The sequence below is a fragment of the Paramormyrops kingsleyae genome, chromosome 6, assembly GCF_048594095.1.
Source record: "Paramormyrops kingsleyae isolate MSU_618 chromosome 6, PKINGS_0.4, whole genome shotgun sequence".
Taxonomy (NCBI): Eukaryota; Metazoa; Chordata; class Actinopteri; order Osteoglossiformes; family Mormyridae; genus Paramormyrops; species Paramormyrops kingsleyae.
In genome coordinates, this window is record NC_132802.1 from 22,178,341 (window position 1) to 22,198,002 (window position 19,662).

The 19,662-nt window shown below is 42.1% G+C and overlaps 3 protein-coding genes across 4 annotated transcripts; 2 read left to right on the forward strand and 1 right to left on the reverse strand.

The window, feature by feature from the left end:
• The first annotated feature begins 3,480 nt into the window (after positions 1 to 3,480).
• Positions 3,481 to 7,805, forward strand: LOC111842276 (FERM domain-containing protein 4B-like). 2 transcript variants are annotated; one of them, XM_023808703.2, is made up of 8 exons: positions 3,481 to 3,565; positions 4,706 to 4,833; positions 4,940 to 5,053; positions 5,426 to 5,654; positions 6,079 to 6,172; positions 6,276 to 6,413; positions 6,547 to 7,241; positions 7,413 to 7,805. In XM_023808703.2, exons 2-8 carry the CDS (start codon positions 4,708 to 4,710, stop codon positions 7,436 to 7,438), a joined length of 1,422 nt encoding a protein of 473 aa, XP_023664471.2. In that variant the 5' UTR covers positions 3,481 to 3,565; positions 4,706 to 4,707; the 3' UTR covers positions 7,439 to 7,805. The 2 variants fall into 2 exon arrangements, with proteins under 2 accessions (XP_023664471.2, XP_072568987.1); XM_072712886.1 differs by lacking the exon at positions 3,481 to 3,565 and adding an exon at positions 4,533 to 4,594.
• A 3,649-nt stretch (positions 7,806 to 11,454) lies between these two features.
• Positions 11,455 to 17,053, forward strand: lmod3 (leiomodin 3 (fetal)). Its single transcript, XM_023808702.2, has 3 exons — positions 11,455 to 11,950; positions 12,278 to 13,759; positions 14,153 to 17,053. Exons 1-3 carry the CDS (start codon positions 11,669 to 11,671, stop codon positions 14,198 to 14,200), a joined length of 1,812 nt encoding a protein of 603 aa, XP_023664470.2. The 5' UTR covers positions 11,455 to 11,668; the 3' UTR covers positions 14,201 to 17,053.
• LOC111842278 (PRA1 family protein 3) lies at positions 14,926 to 19,635 on the reverse strand. The gene is made up of 3 exons (XM_023808712.2): positions 19,361 to 19,635; positions 16,835 to 17,052; positions 14,926 to 16,276 (listed from the first exon to the last, which is right to left on the reverse strand). Exons 1-3 carry the CDS (start codon positions 19,537 to 19,539, stop codon positions 16,101 to 16,103), a joined length of 573 nt encoding a protein of 190 aa, XP_023664480.1. The 5' UTR covers positions 19,540 to 19,635; the 3' UTR covers positions 14,926 to 16,100.
• Positions 19,636 to 19,662: the final 27 nt, after the last annotated feature.

Below are 19,662 nucleotides of genomic sequence, written 5' to 3' on the forward strand. Positions count from 1 at the left end.
AGCACACTTAAAACGACTTAAAAAGTGTTGAACAATACGATCTGCGAGTCACATACACATCCAACAACAAGATACAAATACTTTAAACATAAACACATGGACAGTGCCCCAATATAAACAGCCACAGCACCGAGGAGCAACTAACTATTGGGATCTAAGCTGTGTCAAATAAAATTGGGTTGAAACAAACAAAATAGAAAATTAAAACAGGAAATAGAAATAAGTAATTAATACGTAAATCAACAAAATTCAAAATAACTAGACAATAAAAGAGGTTCTCTCTAACTGAGTTAAAAGCTAAAGAATAAAAATAAGTTTTGAGATGAGATTTAAAAGATGACAACATAGGGGCCTGCCTTACATTGAGGGGTAAGTCATTCCAAAGATTGCAATGTCTGCAAACGGCCGATCGTCACTTCGATTCAATCGAGATTTCGGAACTACTAAAAGATAGATTGTTTATGCTGGTCCTCGATGGAGGGGATCTGGGCACCAATGAGGTACTGGGCAGTTTTTACCACCAATTACAGGCCTTTCTGGTTGCAAGACAGAGCAACTGTTGTACCACACCATAATGCAGCTGGTCAAGATGCTCTTGATGGTAGACTAGTAAAATATGGTCAGAATCTGAAGGGACAGGTACTGTACACTATAACTAGTCTGGCAGCCTGATGAACAAGCCTGAGGTTGGCTGATGCTAGAAGAACATTACCTGCCTGACTGCGGTGTGACAACAGTAAAGCGTGGTGGAGAAGGGATAATGGTATGCGGCTGTTTTTCAGGGGTTGGGCTAGACCCCTTAGCTCTTAATGCTTCGGAATACCAAGAAATTTTGGACAATTCTATGCCCCCAACTTTGCGGCAACAGTTTGGGGAAGATCCTTTTCTGTTCCAGCATGACTTTGCCCCAGTGCACAAAGTAATGTCCATAAAGACATGGTTGGATGAATTTGATGTGGAAGAACTTGACTGGCCCACACAGAGCCCTAACTTCAACCCAATCAAACACCTTTGGGATGAATTAGAACAGAGATTGTGAGCCAGGCCTTCACATCCAACATCAGTGTCTGACCTGAAAAATGCTCTTCTGGATGAATGGGTAAAAATTCCCACAGACACATTCCAAAATCTTGTGTAAATCCTTCCCAGAAGAGGTGCAGCTGGTATAGCTGCAAAGAGGGGGGGGGGGACAAACTCCATACTGATGCCTATGGATTTAGAATGGGGGGGTCATAGAAGTTCCTGTAGGTGTAATGGCCAGGTGTCCCAATACTTTTGTCCATATAGTGTGGATGTTCTTCAGTCTTTTCAGGAAGTGAAGAGATTGCTGTGCCTTTCTGACCAGCATGAAGGAGTTAATAGACCAGGAGAAATGCACTCTAAAGTTCTAACACTTTAGTAATCAAACCACGTAAAATTTCAGAATGTCTCATTCACCTATGTGTAGCCAATCCTGTGTCTATAAGCTTCAGAGCTCAAAAGTCTTACCTAGAAATGTCTATAATGTGTTTTTTTTACAATTTCTCAGCATGCCTGAAATAGGTTTTTGAAAAATATATGTTTAAAGTTGATTTTAACAAAAAATAGAATAATAACATTCTAAGTGGTCTCAGATTATTAGTGCTGAGTTTGTGCTGAATAAAAGCACATGTAACACTTTGGGATAAATGTTTTTTAGATAGGTGAAATATTTAAAAATGTCAAGGCACGTCAGACTACCCCGAAAGTGGCTGAGAGGGCTCAGGCTGCTGAGGGTTAAGCTGGAGACATAATCCACCTTATTTCTCGCTTAGCCAGATAACTTGTCCGATAGTTATATACTGTAATAATAATCTCTTGTTATGCTTACTGGGGTACTGAGAGAAAGGAGGATGGTGGGAGATATTAGAGAGTACAGTCAATAACTGTCCCAGAGATTGAATAATAAAAGTCAAATGTTTAGCAGGAGGCTTCTACTTGAACAGAAACTGAATTACTGGGCAGAAAATGAATAAAGCCTTCACCAGGCACCCTGATCTCAGGAGACCTGTAATCCAGATTTGTTGATTTACTCAAAGCAGGAAAGGGTTACAAAGTCATCTTGGAGAGTTTAGATATTCATTATTCCACATTTAGAGAAATTGTCTGTAAATGGAAACAATTCAGTACTGTGGCTCCCTGGAAGTGGGTGACCAGCGAAGATCCAAAGACATGAAATACACTCCAAAGACAGTCACTGGACCTGATTAACATCTCTGTTCATGAGTCTATCATATACCAAACATTGAGCAGGCATGGTGTCCTTGGCACGATACAATTGAGCTTCCTTATCCAAATAACCCTCTCTGGGTCTGAGGTGTTGCTAGACCCCATAGAGGCCTCACAGCCCATCACCGGTCCAGAAGAGCTTGCATCTCCAGTTCCCAGTCCAGAGTAGCCCATATCTCCAGTTCCCAGTCCAGAGGACCCCAGATCTACAGTTCTCAGTCCAGAGGAGCCCACATCTCCAGTTCCCAGTCCAGAAGAGCCCGTGTCTCCAGTTCCCAGTCCAGAAGAGCTTGCATCTCCAGTTCCCGGTCCAGAGGAGCCCACATCTCCATTTTCTGGTCCAGAGAAGCCCACATCTACAGTTCCCAATCCAGAGGAGCCAATGTCTCCAGTTCCCAGTCCAGAGGAGCCCACATCTCCAGTGCCCAGTCCAGAGGAGCCCACGTCTCCAGTTCCCGGTCCACCGTCAGCCACCCCAGCAGCCACATTGCGAAATGTCCTCACAATGTGATAAAAACCTCTTTTTTTTTTACCATATGGGGACTGAAAAATGTCCCCAAAAAGGAAACTCAATTTTATGAAGATAAATGATTGCAATCAGAAAACTTAAAATATCAGGAGTGTTGTATTTTCGTTTGGTTACTTATGGTTAAAACTGTGTGTGTGCCCTGTGATGCACTGGCATTCCATATAGGATATTCCCTGTCTTGTGCTCTATTTGTTCTCAGAGACATGGTTCCCCCCCCCCCCCCCCCCCCCCCCGCCTCTTGCCCCCATATTAGTAATATAATGCAGATCTAAAGAATTATAATAAAGTTATTGCTATTTTGAAGATATCTTTATTGTTTTTATAAACCATGCCAAATGGAACTCTAAGTCTAAGCTATTCAACAGCGCCATCTACCTGAGTAACCTATATTCACTAGATCTACAAAATATACTAAAATTGTGGTAGTTCATAGATGATTACATTGATTCCCACTAGGCCCGGGTCTGGCAGAAATTAAATGCAGTATCAGACAATTTTTTTCTTTATTCCCCATCTGAAAGTGATTGAAGCTTTGCCAAAAATCATTACGTGGCATGGAGATCTTGGAAAGATAAGAGAATGTTTCTGCTTAAGGTGAAGGCAGGACAACTCCTGTGATGTCACAGGGGGGTGGGAGAGGGCCTGGCCACCACCTATTATTACCTATCTCTGAAGACAAGGTTAGGATTAGGCAGTGAGTGTTGCTCACAGAAGATATAATCCCTGGATTTCATTCCTAGATTGCATGCTCCTTTTCATTTACCTCTAGGAATTTCAACAAATGACCATGTAAGTATTTGCATGTTTTATAAAATAGAAGTATTTTTTTCTGAATGTAATGTAGAAATTTGTTTCAGTTTATTCAGTCAACCTCTGTTTTCTTTATAGATTGATTGTAATTTTTACCCTGCACTGGATAAGCGACATCTACATTACCTTGTACTGGATAAGCAGAATCTGTATCTGCACGATTCTATCCAATTATTTCTGTTAATTAATATGTTTGTTGAGGAGGAATACTAAATGTGTAGCTGCCATAAATATTATTTAAGTAAAAATATTTGTCTGGTTGGGCTATGACCAGGAGAGTGTATTGCCTTCAGCAGTATTTCTCAGTCCGGTCCTTGGGGACGCCTAGACGGTCCACGTTTTCGTTCCCTCCCAGCTCCCTGCCTGACAGGCCACATTCTGCTCCCACCCAGCTCCTGAGAAAAAAAACTTGGACTGTCTAGGGCTCCACGAGGACCAGGTTTGGAAACACTGGCCTACAGATCTTTGAAAAAAATTGGCTTCCTTATAATAGAGGTCTCTGCAGTGTCCATTCCAGTTCCTATAGCTTAACTGCCTGAACCTATATAGCTTGTGTTGGTTCAAGTTTACTAAAACATTTAAGTTACTAAAATTTTATTACTATGGATACATTTTCACATGAGATTATGTAGACATTGAAGTCTTTTGTAATGAAAGTACAAAAAAAAACATATATTTGTATATATTATATATACAAACGCTCCTCTACTTACGAATGAGTTACGTTCCGAACGGCCGTTCGTAACTTGAAATGTTCGTAAGCCATTATTCAACATCATTTTAAGGGTATACGCAAGTACAAAGAACTAGGATGCTGGGAGTTCGCACGCTACACTGCTGCGCGGCGGGAGTAGCGGCCAGAAGCCGCACTAGGCGGAACTGGAGAGCAGAAAGAAAAAAATTGATGTTGCGGACAGGAAACGGGAGCCCAAGGAACACAATTTGGACTTACAGTCAGTCCTCTTCGTTCGTTCGTTTCATGTCTGAAAGTTCGTAAATTGAAAGTTTGTAAGTAGAGGAGCGTCTGTACATATATATAAAATAAATATTTTGTTTCATTATCTCAACACTAAATGATTATTAAAGGATTGCTTTCTTGATATTTTTGATGTTATGCAGCAATGGCAGACTTGGGTTCAAGTGAGGAGTTGAGGAAGATCTCTGCACTGAGGAGGAAAGAGAAGGAGATAAAGGAAAACCTGAGTCAGAAACTTGAGGAGCTGAAGGGCATCTGCTTGAGAGAAGCAGTAAGAACCTTCTAAGCACCAGGCTGATCATTGAATTTAAGGGAAATGGGTGATCCAAGGCTGAAGAAGGTATTAGAATGTTAACCATTTACTGCTTGCTTTGCAGGAGCTGACTGGCAGGCTTCCGGAGGAGTTCCCCTTATCTCCAGGTGAAACGGCCCCTACGGTCCGCCACAGGGTGGGGGCCATGTTCAAGCTCAACGACATTCCCCTGAATGGGGTATGTATGAAAATTCATATCTAGGTTTTTTTTCCCCCTGCTACTTGTGATTTATTTTTAACATTGGCTTCCTTCTGCAGCATGTATTGGGACAGCGAGAATTACAGATTGTGTTGATGTGTGTTGTGATTGTGTATTGCGAGCAAAAAATGCGGCAGCTTGTGTCAACCATTCACGCTTTACTTACCACTGCATTTGTGCCATTATGTCATCATGAAACAAGCCAAACAAGTCGAGGCTCTTAAACAAACAGTGGGTGATTAATGTACAAGGAATAGTGTATCTGTAATAATATAAGGACAACAACAACAGTAAAGAAACAATAAAGTCTAAATAACTGAACAGAGCCAGCTAACTTCAGATACCCTGCAGGACCCTTACTTGAGGAGCTTGGAGATGGGTTATGCTGTACAGCAGAAGATTGTGGAGGCATCTAACAGTCTGGCAGCTGAGGCTAAACAGCACAAGTCAGTGAAGAAGGCGAGAAGGAGAAACTGCCTGAAAGCTATGCGGAAACTTAGTGACATAAAGGAAGAAATGGACCACTACAGTGCTCAAATGAAAGAGACGTCAACACACACTAGTTGCCCAATCACCGACGGTAAATAAAAGCCTGAATCATAAATTATCACTCTTTATGATGTTAATTTTGTTCCCCTTTCAAAATGTATGTTACATGTTGTGTGTACACCCTTGTATTATTTTAAAAGCCACTGTTACTTTTGCTTTCACATGAAAATCAGTCTCTGTTTTGTTGTATCTCATATGTGTACAGAGATCACTGTTTATTTTTAGTACTAGCTGACCTCAAATGAAGTTAATCCCTCTCGTAATGGCTGGTTGCCTCAGAAAGATAATAAAGACATTACGAGTGAGTAAGGACCGGTGTAGCAATACCGCATTCTCCTTCCAATCTTCTGTTTAAATAGTGGAACTTCTTATGAAAAGTCTAGCTAGTCTTCCTCACTGTCAGTGTCGAATATCTGTGTGATGTGCTTGACAGTATGATATTCTTTTGGGCACAGGCACTCATTGTGAGGGTAGCTTGGTGCAGTGCTCATCCCAGCAACTGGCACAGTCTTCATCTAGTGACCTGCAAAGCGATGTGGCCTCCGACAGGTACAGTATTATCACTGATCTCATGGATGCTGGTAGTTAGAACCCACGTGATAAAAAAAAAAATGACACTGTAGCTTTAAAATTCCCTTTGAATGTGCTGCAGATGGAGCTGCAGTGACACTGCAGAGGGTCCAAATGCAAACCCCGGAAGAATCTTATTGGCCCATAGTAGCCCTTTCAAAGATCCATCCAGATACCCCAGAGTCATTACCCAGCATTCCCACTGCAGCACCAGGCTAAGGTACAATAGCGCAGTGTATGTGCTACTGATTTTTGGTGGCTGGTGTTGAGGAAAAAGTAAAAATTGTATTGTTATATTTCTGCCCTGAGGAAATAAAGGATTATAATATGGCTAATTAATGTAAATTTTACAGATTTGAGAGCGATGACCAGCTATTTCTGCAGTTTGATGAACATTCAAAGGCAAAGTCTAATATCACAGCCGTCTTAACCACCCTGGCCCATACCAGCACTGGCAATGATGTCCTGGACCACAGTTTGTCGGGTTCGAACCAGCTCAATAAAGATTTCAATTGTCCAGCATACAGTCCCAATTGTACTCTAGACTCTAGCATCTGGAGGCAGCCATATCATAAAAATGGAATCATCCCTGTCAGCTGTAGTAATATGCCCAACCTGGTGTGTAACATCTGCTGCCCTGAGTACCAGGTCCTGCCTTGGAGATCTTCCACTGCACATCGCTTCGTTGGGTGCTCCTGCGGTATTCACTCCAGCTCTGATTACGGAACCTGTCAGTCTGCCCATCATCAGGAGGGCGGCCATGTTATTAGGCCTGCATGCAGAAATGGACACAGTGTATATGAGGAAACAGAGAGCTTCCCCCACAGTTTCTATACCACAGTCCCTAGGCAGGTATCCAAGAGCATGCAACGGGCCCGTGTGGCAGAACACCTCCAAGACTGGTATCAGCGTAGTGTGTCACAATGGAACTTGGCCTGCAGTCTGCAGGGTAGGTTTACCTATGAGAGGAGTCCTATGAAGAACCTGGGCTACCAGACCGTATCATCCCATCTGAGATACTCAAGGAAGGCTCCTTCCAAAAGCTCAGGTGAGATTCTTATATCCATGAAAGCCACATTCATATAACATGTAAATGACATATTTACACAAATCTAAATCTTCCTATAGTTTCTGTTTTGTACTATAATTGCTGTGTTAGACTCTCACTATGTTGAGATATTGCATCACATTTTGACATCTAATCTCTCTTGTTGTGAAGGTATGAAGCAGCTGCCTGATTCCTGAAAACTGTGATGCCTTGGCACGATGGGTTCATTTGGAAAAGGGTGAGAAACTCGTATCCTGTTACAAGTGGTCTGTGTCACCTGCAGTGAGCCATTTGTGTGTGGCCTGCTATGCCTTCACCTGAACGACTGCTCTGAGAAGTACTTTTTCTTGGAAATGGACCCCCAGAACAAGGCTGGGCAACAGTACAACAGACCCTCTTTTAAGATATTTACATGAATTTCGTAGTTGAGCACTTTTGGACGGATGAAAATTCTGCAGGGCTGAGGCTGTACAGAACTGCAACTGAGAATGTTTTTGTTTTACATAGCTGAGGCCTGTGTTTATTTTGGTTTATTTGGCCTGTAAGGCAACAACAGTGCAGTCTTTTTTATATATTTCTATCATCCAAATAACAGTATACTTTTGGTCCATTTCTGGTTGAACCAATTTTGCTATATCAAAATTAATAACAAAGAAATACATAAAGCTTGCACTATACCTTAAACTTGTAGCAGATTAAAATATTTGTGTCTTGTCTTGCTTTGAATGTTACACACTTCTGATCATACATCCACTTGAACAAAGTGAACCAGTTGGTGAAGGACTCATGACTAGCGGATAGATGTCTGGAAATCAAGTGAAACACCTTTAGCAGGTGCTGTCTAACCACAGTCTGACCTTGTAGTGTGATCATTCTGTCTGCTGTCTGTATGTGCTCTCGCCCACCATCTTGTGTTCTGAGGGTAATCTGAGACGTCACAGAAACAAAAGAGCTACTGTGCACTGTGCTGAGACTTGTAAATCCTGCAGATGACTGAATTATGCTTAATGAATTTTAGAATGCCTTTAGTGTTTTAGACAAGGCTTCTTTTACTAGGAATTCAGACTGTTAGACAGATCATGAAATGAGTCACATACTGTCCTGTCCTGAATATTGTGGCTATGGGTAGAGTAACTAAAGCATCTCATGATGGTAAATGGTAAAATAAAAAAAACAAAACAAAAAAAAAAAAACAAAAGAAAAGCATCTGGTTAGACCAAACTTGTAGAAGCACGACTACGCCAAAGGGCATTGTATGGCTTGGTGGAAACAGGAATCCGGAGACAAAGCCATTTACACTTTACATGCATGGGTGGTTCCCTTATACTTTCTCACAGAATTCACATTTAATGTTACCTTCAACCCACTTGACCAGATGTTTCCATATGGAAGCAACAGATGTCACCTCCTTCACAGATCAGACAATAGACTCTCACTGTATTCGGTGCCAATCGTTCTACTGGAGCTACAAGTCACGACTGTATTGTTATGCCACCGCTACCAGCATGGGAGGGACTGGTAGCCGGGGCAGCTGCCCTAGTGCCCGGGCCCCCACCAGCGACGTCGACCCCCCCCCCCCCCCCGACTAAAAAGGTCTCATATATATGCAAAAACATCGGTGCAGATAAAGGCACTGATGTCATACAGATTGTGTGAGTTCTTGACATGCTACTTTTATATCTCTCATTTTTATGTATACAATCTCACACACACACACACAGGTTTGTGTGTCTTTGTGGGGACATTCCTTTCATTAGAAAAATCTAATCCCCACAATGTCAAAATAACAGATTTTTATCACACGTTGTGGGGGACAGTTTGTCCCCACAATGTAATATAAACCAAATACACACACACACACACACACACACACAAATTTGGTACAATATTTAAAACAATTTTGAAATGTAATGGTTTTGTAATGTTTTGTAGTCAAACGAGGCAAGTATTTAATAAAAAAGCATGTTTGTGGAATCTGCTAACTACTGCAGTGCATGATGGGTATGATATTTGGAGGTTACTGCTGTAACTGCCATAGGCAGGATGTATGTGTGAATTTGGAAGGGGGGAGGGGTCCATTTTTGCCCCAGGGCCCAGTATATAGTTGTTCTGCCACTGCCCACTGGACGGAATCCTCGCTTTCATAAAGAACAATTTGCATTCATATTAAGAACATACTAATTTTGTAAAATGTTACAAATTTGTGAAATGGAAGACTGAATGTTTAAAGTTGTTTATGCGTTGGTAGAAAAGAAAGCTTTGTCACTGACATACATGTGAAATGCTTCCGTTTTAACAAGAGATGCCAATAAACGCTGGAGCTGTTTATTTTTGTCTGATGCTTGTACCTCTTCAGGGAAGGAGGTTCTTCAGTATGATGGAGTGCATTGTAATTTAACTGAATAGATTTTACATAACATACCTTTATTCAGAACTGACATTTTTCACTATGATTTAAGCATCGCACACTGATTGTATTCTAAATTTGATTTCACTTTAGGGGTGATCATACACCTTCTTGTATTATGTGAATGTCCAACCCCCCAGGGCATGCTAACATTATAGAATGCAGGGAAAATGAGACTGCTTTAATAAAAGCAGGGAGTAACCTGTCACCATGGCCAGAATCCATCAATGAGCAAGTTATCCAGGCAGGGCAGTGTAAGCTGGCACACTGAATTCTTGTCACACTTCCATGTGACTGAACCAGCACTCCAGCTCAAACTGGGCACCATGTGGACAGGTAGGGAGCAAAATAAAGGAGATGGGTGGTAAGAACATGCCTAGATGCATTGATAGACGAACACAGCAGGCCATACGGGCATGTACAGCAGCACTAACAGCCATTGTTACAGTGTTGTTTTTTGAGGTGTGGATGAACCAAGCTAAAATAATAGCTTTAGTAGGGATTGGTGAGAACAGTGAGAACAATTAATTGGTGAGAACAGTTCGGCATCCCAAATCTAAACAGGCAGACTTCTCCACAATATAGCGGCCCTATAGTTAAAGCCTTCAGCGCCAGCTACTACGCCATGTATATGTAGGACAAGGAGACTTGCATTCTGTGATTTGAATGTACGATGTGGCTTGTAAACATGAATCAGTTCAGATGCTTGACCTTTAAGTGCCTTAGATGTAAGGAGAAGAACTTTGAAATCAGTTCTGAACCTAATTTGAGGCCAGTGCAGGGGACTAAGAGCAGGGATTATGTATTTATAATTATCTAAAGCAGTTGTAGCAACAAATAAAACCTAGTGGCAAAGCTGTATATAAAGAATATTGGTCATCTCTTCTAAATACACCATAGATAATAAAGATATGTAACAGATCTCAGTATTTTAATTCTGTCACTACAATCTGCACACACAAAGACATAGGCACAGAGACACACATACAGACCTGTACTCATATCTGATTGAGGATGTTACATTCATTTCTATGGGCAAAACCCTCATCCCAACAATGACACTAACCCCTACCAAGCCTTAACCATACGTAACCAAAGAAAATACAAGTCTTTTGCCATTTTTTGTTTTCTTATTGCAATTGATTTTTAGAAAACTGAATTTCCCCTTGTGGGGACCGAAAAAAATGGTCCCCACAACGTTAAAATAATAGGTTTTGGTCCCCACAATATAAAGTATATTTGAGACACAGACACAGACACACAGTTCCTTTTGACTACCATCAGTCAGCTAGGTTTTCTCTTGTGATTCCTGATACCCCCGACTGACATACGGTATCTTGACGACTCACAGCGGTGTTAGCAGACTGACCATTTGACCTTCAAACTTCGACTGCAACCAACTCGTCATGCTCTTTTAATGAAAGACATACATTGAGAATAATTTCTTCTTTTTCATTTTGCCTTCTTTTCCCATTATTTTGCACAGCAAACACTTTCAGTTGCCATGAATCCGTTTCTAATACTATTACCCACCAACTGATTGTTCTCAGCCTACTCTGGAAACAGCGTAGATTAAGTTATTTGCTTTTTCCCATCCCGAACTTTAACAGCCACTGTTTTGAAGCTCTCTCTGACGGATATCCTTACTCATGTCGCGGAACTTTGGACAGGTGGTTCCATATGTTCTGGATTGTGAATATGCCACCTGTTTATGTCAATCAAGTCTCTCTCTCTTTCTCAAGTTAGTGGCCATACAGAAATATCAGGGGCACTTAACCAGCTGACTCAAGCTGCTGAAAAAAGAATATGTTAGCATCTTTCCTTCTTGCACCATAAATACCTTCCCCTCCAACGAATGTGGCTTAATTTTAGGACTGCATGTGGAGTAGAGCAGCTATTCTCCTGACCGGAGTGGAAGCCTGCGCTATCCTGGCTTAAACACTCTGATCAAACTGGGTGGTTTTATTATTGTTGCTTTTATCTTATTATAATTTAATCAAAGTTAGAAGTTAGTGGGAAAATGTCTAACCACAGCGACCAGGAGTCCTACACAGATGATATCGACGAGGATGAGATCTTAGCCAACCTCTCTCCGGAGGAGCTAAAACAGCTCCAGAATGAGATGGACGTTATTGCACCGGACGAGTTTGTACCAGTAGGGCAGCGACAAAAAGACCAGACTGACAAGCCTCCAACGGGGTCTTTCGACCACAGGTCTCTGGTGGACTACCTCTACTGGGAGAAGGAGTCAAAGCGCATGCTGGAAGAGGAGCGAGTCCCTGCCACTCTGCTTCCCAGTGAGGTGAGTGTCCTCTCCTAGCCTTTCAATAATCATTGCACAAATGTGTTTATTACGCATGATCAGAATCTACTGGCCTGAGATGTATCCCTATTAATTGCTCAAGTATTCAATTCAAGTATTTTGCTTCCAATGACATTAATCATTGAAACCTTAATACTGCTTTTTGTTCTTAATTTGTTCACAAAAATTTCTTGTTGACAAAGATTTAATCATGTATGAACAATATGACTTCATGATATTGTGATTCAAATTTGCAATCTCAGTATCTGTATTTCTCTGCAATGCCGTATACATTTATTCAAGCTTAAAAATTTGTTTCTGTGTTAGAAAACTATACCAGAATGCACTGAGGATGATGACCAGAAGGAATATCATGAGGATAAGGAAAATGTGTGTGAAACAGCAGAAGAGAAAACTGAAGAACTAGAGAAATGGCAAGATGAGCTAACAAAACGGGACGACAGCAATTCCCCAGAATTTCCACCGAAATGTGAAGAAAACCTGTCTTCTGACACAGACATCCTACTTCCACCATCAGAGTTTGCAGATGCACAGGAAAATGAGGATGAGATCTCAGGACCAAAGGGGAGTGATCCAGAACCACCCAGTGACCCCCAGCCGTGTCTCCTCCAAACAGACACAATATCTATGGCTACTGATGCAGCTGCAGAAGAACCAAACCCAGAGGAACCTGAAGTAAAGGAAGAGAAGAAAATATCCAAACTAAATATTCCAAATAAACTTGCTCTGGGAGGCAACTTCATCAAACTGACAGCAAGGCCTTCTGGGAATGAAACTAACCTGGAAAGCACCCTGGACAAAATCCGCAACAATGGCCCTGACATCAAAGAAGTTAACCTGAACAACATTGAAAACATTCCCAAAGACATGCTCGGGGACTACGTCAATGCCCTGAAGAAGAACAAACATGTGACGACCTTCAGTATCGCCAACACTGGCGCTGATGAAAGCATTGCCTACCTGTTGGCTAATATGCTGCGGGAAAATCGAAGCATCACCACACTGAACATTGAGTCCAACTTCATCACGGGAAAGGGCATCATTGCTATCCTGCGTTGCCTGCAGTTCAATGAGACACTGACCGAGCTACGCTTCCACAACCAGCGCCACATGCTGGGCCACCATGCTGAGATGGAGGTGTCCCGCTTGTTGAAGGCCAACCACACCCTGCTGAAGTTGGGCTACCACTTTGAGCTGCCAGGGCCTCGCATGGTAGTGACAAACCTGCTGACGAGAAACCTTGATCGCCAGCGGCAGAAAAGGCACGAGGAGCAGAGACTGCAACAGGCGAAGGAGCAGAGGCAGCTAATGGAGATGTACGAGAACTCCTTCAACCTGCCACCGGGCCTGTTGGAGATGCTGGGAGGCTATTTACCCCCTATGGAACTTGGACCCTTACCTCCGCAGGAGGAAACCCCAAAGCGGCCTGTGGTGGCTACCCCACAGGGTGAATGCCAACAGGAGCCTCACCAGCCTTCAAGTCCCAATTCCAGCAATCCTCTGAAGGACGTGCAGCTTAAAAAGACCCCCAAACGACGAGACCCCCTGCTAGAGCTCAACCTCAGAGAAGACAGGAGCGATGAACGACCAAATGTCCAGCTTCGGAGGACACCGCGGCACAGGGACGCGAGCGATCAAGCAGACGGGGACGAGAGAGCCAACCTTAAAGACGTGATAAAGACTCTGAAACCTGTCCCACGTCGACGACAGCCTCCCAAGGTCGACCTGACCCCCCGCGATCTACTCCTGAGTGAAATACGGCAGAGCAACGTAGCCTATCTCAAATCGGTGAGTGGTACCGACAGTAATAACATTAGCACTGTATTGGCAAAAGGGAAATTGCTAATTCGAATGGTGAAGAAATTAATTCAAACTGTATTAAGCATCAAATGTACATGCGCGTCATCTTATTTTATTAAAATCAGCAGGACTAGAGTTTATTTGCAAAAAACTGAAAATTTCACAGCAGTTGCTGTTTAGAGTCTAGCAGTCATAACACCCAGGTGACACTGTAGTCTATTTTCAGTACTTCCTATGTCAGTTGCTGGAGTGAATTGTGTATTTGGAAGTGACTACTGCCGTCATTTTAATTTTTGACCTTTGCTTTAATCCTTTTGGTCTGTCTCTCCATGGATATTTCCCCTTCTGGCGGTGAAGCTTTTTTTTATTATTATTCTATAGGTGCCCCTCCCCAAAGAACTTGAATCAAGTGAAACCAGCCTTTTCTGATGGACGTATGCACAGGACAAGCAGCTGCTGAGAAGCCTGTGTGTGTGCATGAACGCTACAGTCACCTCTGGAAAACTTGCAGGTTGCTCAGCTCATGAAAGCCATTCAAGAGTCTATGGCTGGCAGATCACACACTGAAAATGTTTTCAATTGCAGGACAAAACCCAGAGACAAAAAAAAATTCCACGCCAACCTCAGTTTGCATGTTCTCCCCATGCTTGCACAGGGTTTGTCCTGTAGTCCTAAACAGGCAGTTAGGCATCTTTAGGTTGCCCATAATGTGTGAGAGTGTGCTCTGTGATGGGGGGGGGAGGGGGGCACCATATCCCGGGGGATTCCGGCCTTGTGGCCTGTAAAAGACTGTAAGGCCACAGAACCTTATTCTGGATACAGGGGTATGGAAGATGAATGTAAGAAATGCTTTGTTAAATTACGTATAAGAATCACTCCATCAATGTCTCTTTAAAGCTGTAATTTAGAAGGTAATTTACATTTCCTAAGGAAAGAAATGCAAGATTTTATCTAAAAAGTAATCAAGGGACATCTGTGATTTCATCTATGTCAATGGTATTCTACTTATGTTTAGCAAATAAGAATGTGGTTTATCAGAACATTTGTTTAACCAGGACATTCTAAGGAATAGAAAAAGCAATATTAAAATATACAAAGAATACTATATAAAGAAAATATAAAGTATGTAAATAAGCATCAACACACAAGAACAGTCAGTTTCAACTTCCCCTCCTTCCAGGTTTACTATTAAATTCTACTGTTTTTTATTTATTTGAAGTACATATAAACCTAATTTAAAAAAAAAGACTGCAAGTAGATTCCTCAGCATGCAATTGTGGTGCTAAACTCAGGCAACATGCTATGCATTGCTATCCATGAAAGCCTTTAAAAGTGCAAGGGACTGCATCATCACAGGTCAGTGCTCTACAAAGGGACTGAGTTACATAACCTTACCAGCGTTTGAGCAGTTAGCCCTCTTCCCCACAAAAAAAATACAGATGCATATAATTCTTTGCATACTTTACATGGCTTTGTGTGCTCAAAGAAAAGACACGACTGCAATACAAAGTCTGATACAACAAGCAAAACAACCAGATTGCCACAAACGCTCCATGTATAAACTGCTCAGGCAGTTGTTCATTAATTCTCAAAAATTACATAGCCATAGGCTAGTTGCAGCTTTTCCTTTGGATGTGAAGACAATGGAGGAACTTATTGCTAATTTCTAACAAATACATTAAAAACTCATCATTAACATAAGAAAAGGTGCTGAAGGTCAAAACAAAAAATCTAAACCTCAATTTGTGCCCAGATTTGGTTAACGGACAATGTGGGTCTAATTCGATCAGACATGACAGTGCGGGGGGTGCAGTAAATAGCCATGGCAAATTACCAGCCAAGTATACTGAGCCACAAAGCATCGTGTCTGTGCCAACTATTCCAAGCCCATCCCAAGTCATAGAATATGTCAGCATGTTACACTGGGAAAAACTGATATAAAGAAAAGAAATAAACAACCACAAAATTCCAGTGCCACCCAAAAGCTTAATAAAGCAAACATATACCCAACTTCTAAGAGGAATGCAGCACCAGGCCTTCAGAATATGTGCGAAACAAACTTCCGTCAGGTTTAAAACTAAAGGACACCGACTTCTGCCCATTTTAAATTCAATTAAATTCCTTCCACTGCAATATGTAACCTTCTTGACCACATCTGCATAACCATGACTTTTTATGCAAATACATAGAACGTTAATATATTTTGGTTTTGCGGGGTTTACATTTAATTCCGAAACGGTCCGCTAGGTTAGCTTTTTGTAAAACGCAGCAGAGATGCAGTGACTGAGGGTCGACTTCCTGATACAACCCATTGGCCTCAGCGTCCACATCACCGGTTTAGCTTTGTCTCCAGGTAGTCCTGGATCTTGTTGATCCTCTCTTCTTGCTGGTCCAGAGCATCCAGGATGATTCCCATGGGGGTCTTCTTCAGGCCCACTCCCTCTATTCTGTTCTCCAGCTTGTTCTTCATGTTCCTCAGGCGCAGCGAAGCATGGGCTAGGATTACTGTGCGAAAGGGCAGGGAGAGCCAGTTTAGTCTGAGATGAGACCCCCCCCCCCCCCAAAAAAAAAAAAAATATCAATACAATAATAAAACACCCAGACTGTCAGAAATTTATCAAAAATTAACTACATTTCTCACAAAATCATGCAGAAGTACACTACGTATGTATGTATGTATACACAATGTATGACTTTAGCAACTGTCTCTAAACTGAAGTATGTACTTTCTGCTATCCCCCCTGATCAAGCCGGGAATGTTTTCCTTCTGGTCACCCTGTGTTTACAAGGTCTTTCTCCCTGGCAACTGCCTCACATGATCTGAGTGCTACAGAGAAGGGCTTTGGGGCTCTGCCTGCTGTGCACTGCCCGTCACTCACCCTAAGCTTAAATCCTTCATTCCAGCTCTGCCCCCCCCCCCCCATGCTATGTCGGGATTTAGAAGGCACTTTGTGTCACGGTGCGGCCAAACGCCGTCAACGTTTTACGAAGACTCTTTAAAAGCAGGAGATGCTGCCACTGGCGAAGTTTATAGTGTAACTGTTGACGGAGGAACACACTTACTTAGCAGTGGGAAAGAGATGCCGAAGACGAAGACCATGACTCCCTCGCACAGGGACAGGAGCATGTAGCTGGCCCCCAGCACGGCGATGACAAACAGCATGGGATTATTCTTCTTGAAGTTCTTCACGACAGACTTGTTTTCCGCTGCCCACACTGAGCCCACGAACACCAGGGACACCACTGCGCCACCCAGCACCATGCCGATGGGGTTCAAAAACCTGCAGGGTGGTAACAGATTAAGACGCAGCTCATGTATTCAGCTTCATATTCTCCATTTTATCACCACCTAGTGGCGAAAAATGTTTAAACACCTCCTTCTAAAAATAATTTTAATCACAGTTTAAATTTTAACATTACTAATGCAAGCCCATCCAGGGTATAGCCCAGCCTTGTGGTTTGTACAGCCAGGGAATGGCTCTGGCAGGCACAAGCTGATTGGGTGGGTTACTCATATGTAAAATGAGACTAAAAAGCACATGTTACTTTATGCATAAAAGCCAGAAGAAATACAGCTCTTTGGTCAACTGTTCAACAGTATTTATTGTGCATTATGCAAATAAAACTATGAATATTCTAGGACATTTAAACTTTTGATCCCAATTTCATTATTTCCATATTACTAACTACATGGCCGTAGATCACAATTAACCGGAAATGTTTCTATGTGACATCGCCCCGAAAGGCACACCTGCTCTTTTGCTGCTGAAGGGAACAACACAGTGTTGAAACATCAGCAATGAGTCACGAGAGCATACATGCTGGGCTGGCGCTACTGGGCTATACTTAGGGAAGAACATTCAAAATTTCCAGACTGGGATGAAATGAAGGGGACCGAGAACGCCACCTCTCCAACAGCAGAGAGAAGCACACTGGATGACTCATGCAAAACATATTTTCCAAGTTTTCCAAGTTGAAACCGCTGAGGACTCATATTTCCATTACAGTTTCCCTCAATCTTTTACATATGAAAAGCGGATTTCAATTATATGCTGTTTATGGTAAAGCAGGGATATATATTCAAAACCTGTACCAAACAAGGAAGCTAAATATTAATGGTATATGTAAAATGGCAATAGAAGCAACCAGAAATCCTGTTTATTTGTTAATCAACAAAAACACATTCCTGTGTCCAGTTGTTAGCTGCAGAACCTAAAGAAATCAGTGAAGCTTTGGACGCTGGAGAATTGTTGATTTAGGATAACTGAAAAACATTCAGACCTCAAAATCTAATAATATTTCAAAGGCTGACAAGATGATGATAGCAAAACATTTCCCATAGTTACACCTTCATACATGGAATTAAATAACAGCTGCGTTAAGAAGAGGGGCTCTGGGGGCAGGATACTAGGCGTTCCCTTAAAGCGAGTAATGTTGCACTGACCCAGCCCAGTTAGACTGAACTGGTACAGAAACTATCTCTCTGGAGGACCCAAGCCTATTTTTGTGGCCTTGTGGCCCAGATCCCACATCAATTATACAGTTTCTGTAGGGCACTGGTGCTCAGGATTACCTGCACACTCTCCCAATGTATGGAAATGGTCACAGATGAGGACAAAAATATATTACTTACACTGGGGGAAAGTGGAGTTCAATGCAGCTAAAGTTGCAATACACCACCTCACCCACTCACACTTATATGAAACCAGTGCATGGTTCTGCATAGTTTAGCTCATCATTACTGAAGATAACCATTAACAACTAGTCCTGAGGTGACATCATTTCATTTGTTGTCCTTCTTGAGTTTTTCTTAGTTTCCTACTTTATCCTAGTAGTGAAGATTGACAGTTTCCCCACCCACACTTAAAACGTCCGTGCTGTTCAGTCTGATAATCTGGAAAACAAGCACTGATGAGGTTAGCACCTCTGCTCTCAAGTCAGCGACTTGAATAAGCTGAATCCAGCACCACAGACTCATTCCCAATATAGCCCCAGTAACTCACAGAAATATGCAGACGTGAACTGCATTACAGCAGTACTGGGAAGTGACCAAATTGATCCTTAAGAAATATGTATTCCAACATCCTGTAAATCATACTAGTTTATGTTTTGATGCATCTTCACTACATACGCTTTTAAATAAAGCTGAGCTGATATATACGATATAAACAGGCATTACATTTATATGAATAGGCCAAATTTTACACATATTCCAAAATAAGAAAACTAAAAAGACCGTCCCACAGACGTTATCCAATGGAGTCGCAGTGAGACTGCACTTCCCGGAAGGTTTTCATTGGCAGATCTAAATTATATTTCTATGCGCAGGAAACAAAAAGTAATCGGTATGTTAATTTAGTCAATACTAAAGGTACGACACCGTACATAAAACTAATGCGCCAAGATGCAACCTTTCATAACCACTCGATAAAGCTGTAGTGATAACAGCAGGTTAGTTCTCGAATACATCATGGAGTACGATGAAAAGGACGCCTAAATCCTGTCATGCAGAGAGGGGAGATAGTGTACGTAAATACATATTCGCAAAATCGCTATTATGACACAGATGACAGTCAAAAACTAGCTTACCCCACAATCAGGAAAAACACAATGGCCACCAGGAAATAATTTGTCTGGTAGTATAAAAGGTTGTTGATCACCCTGTTGTTCCACTTGGCTAAATCGGCGAAGTCAGGTTTGGCGAATCGATCAGGACCGGGAAAGAAATCATCCCAGGGTCTAAATGGTGCAAGCTCCACTTTGGCCATCTCTCCCAGTAAGCTACGTTAACCGTACAACTCAGCTGCTGAAGCACCAGCTATGGCGACCCGCAAGTCAGGCTGAGATCGCGGACTGCTCCAGATTCTCGCGATAACACGTCAAAGAAATGA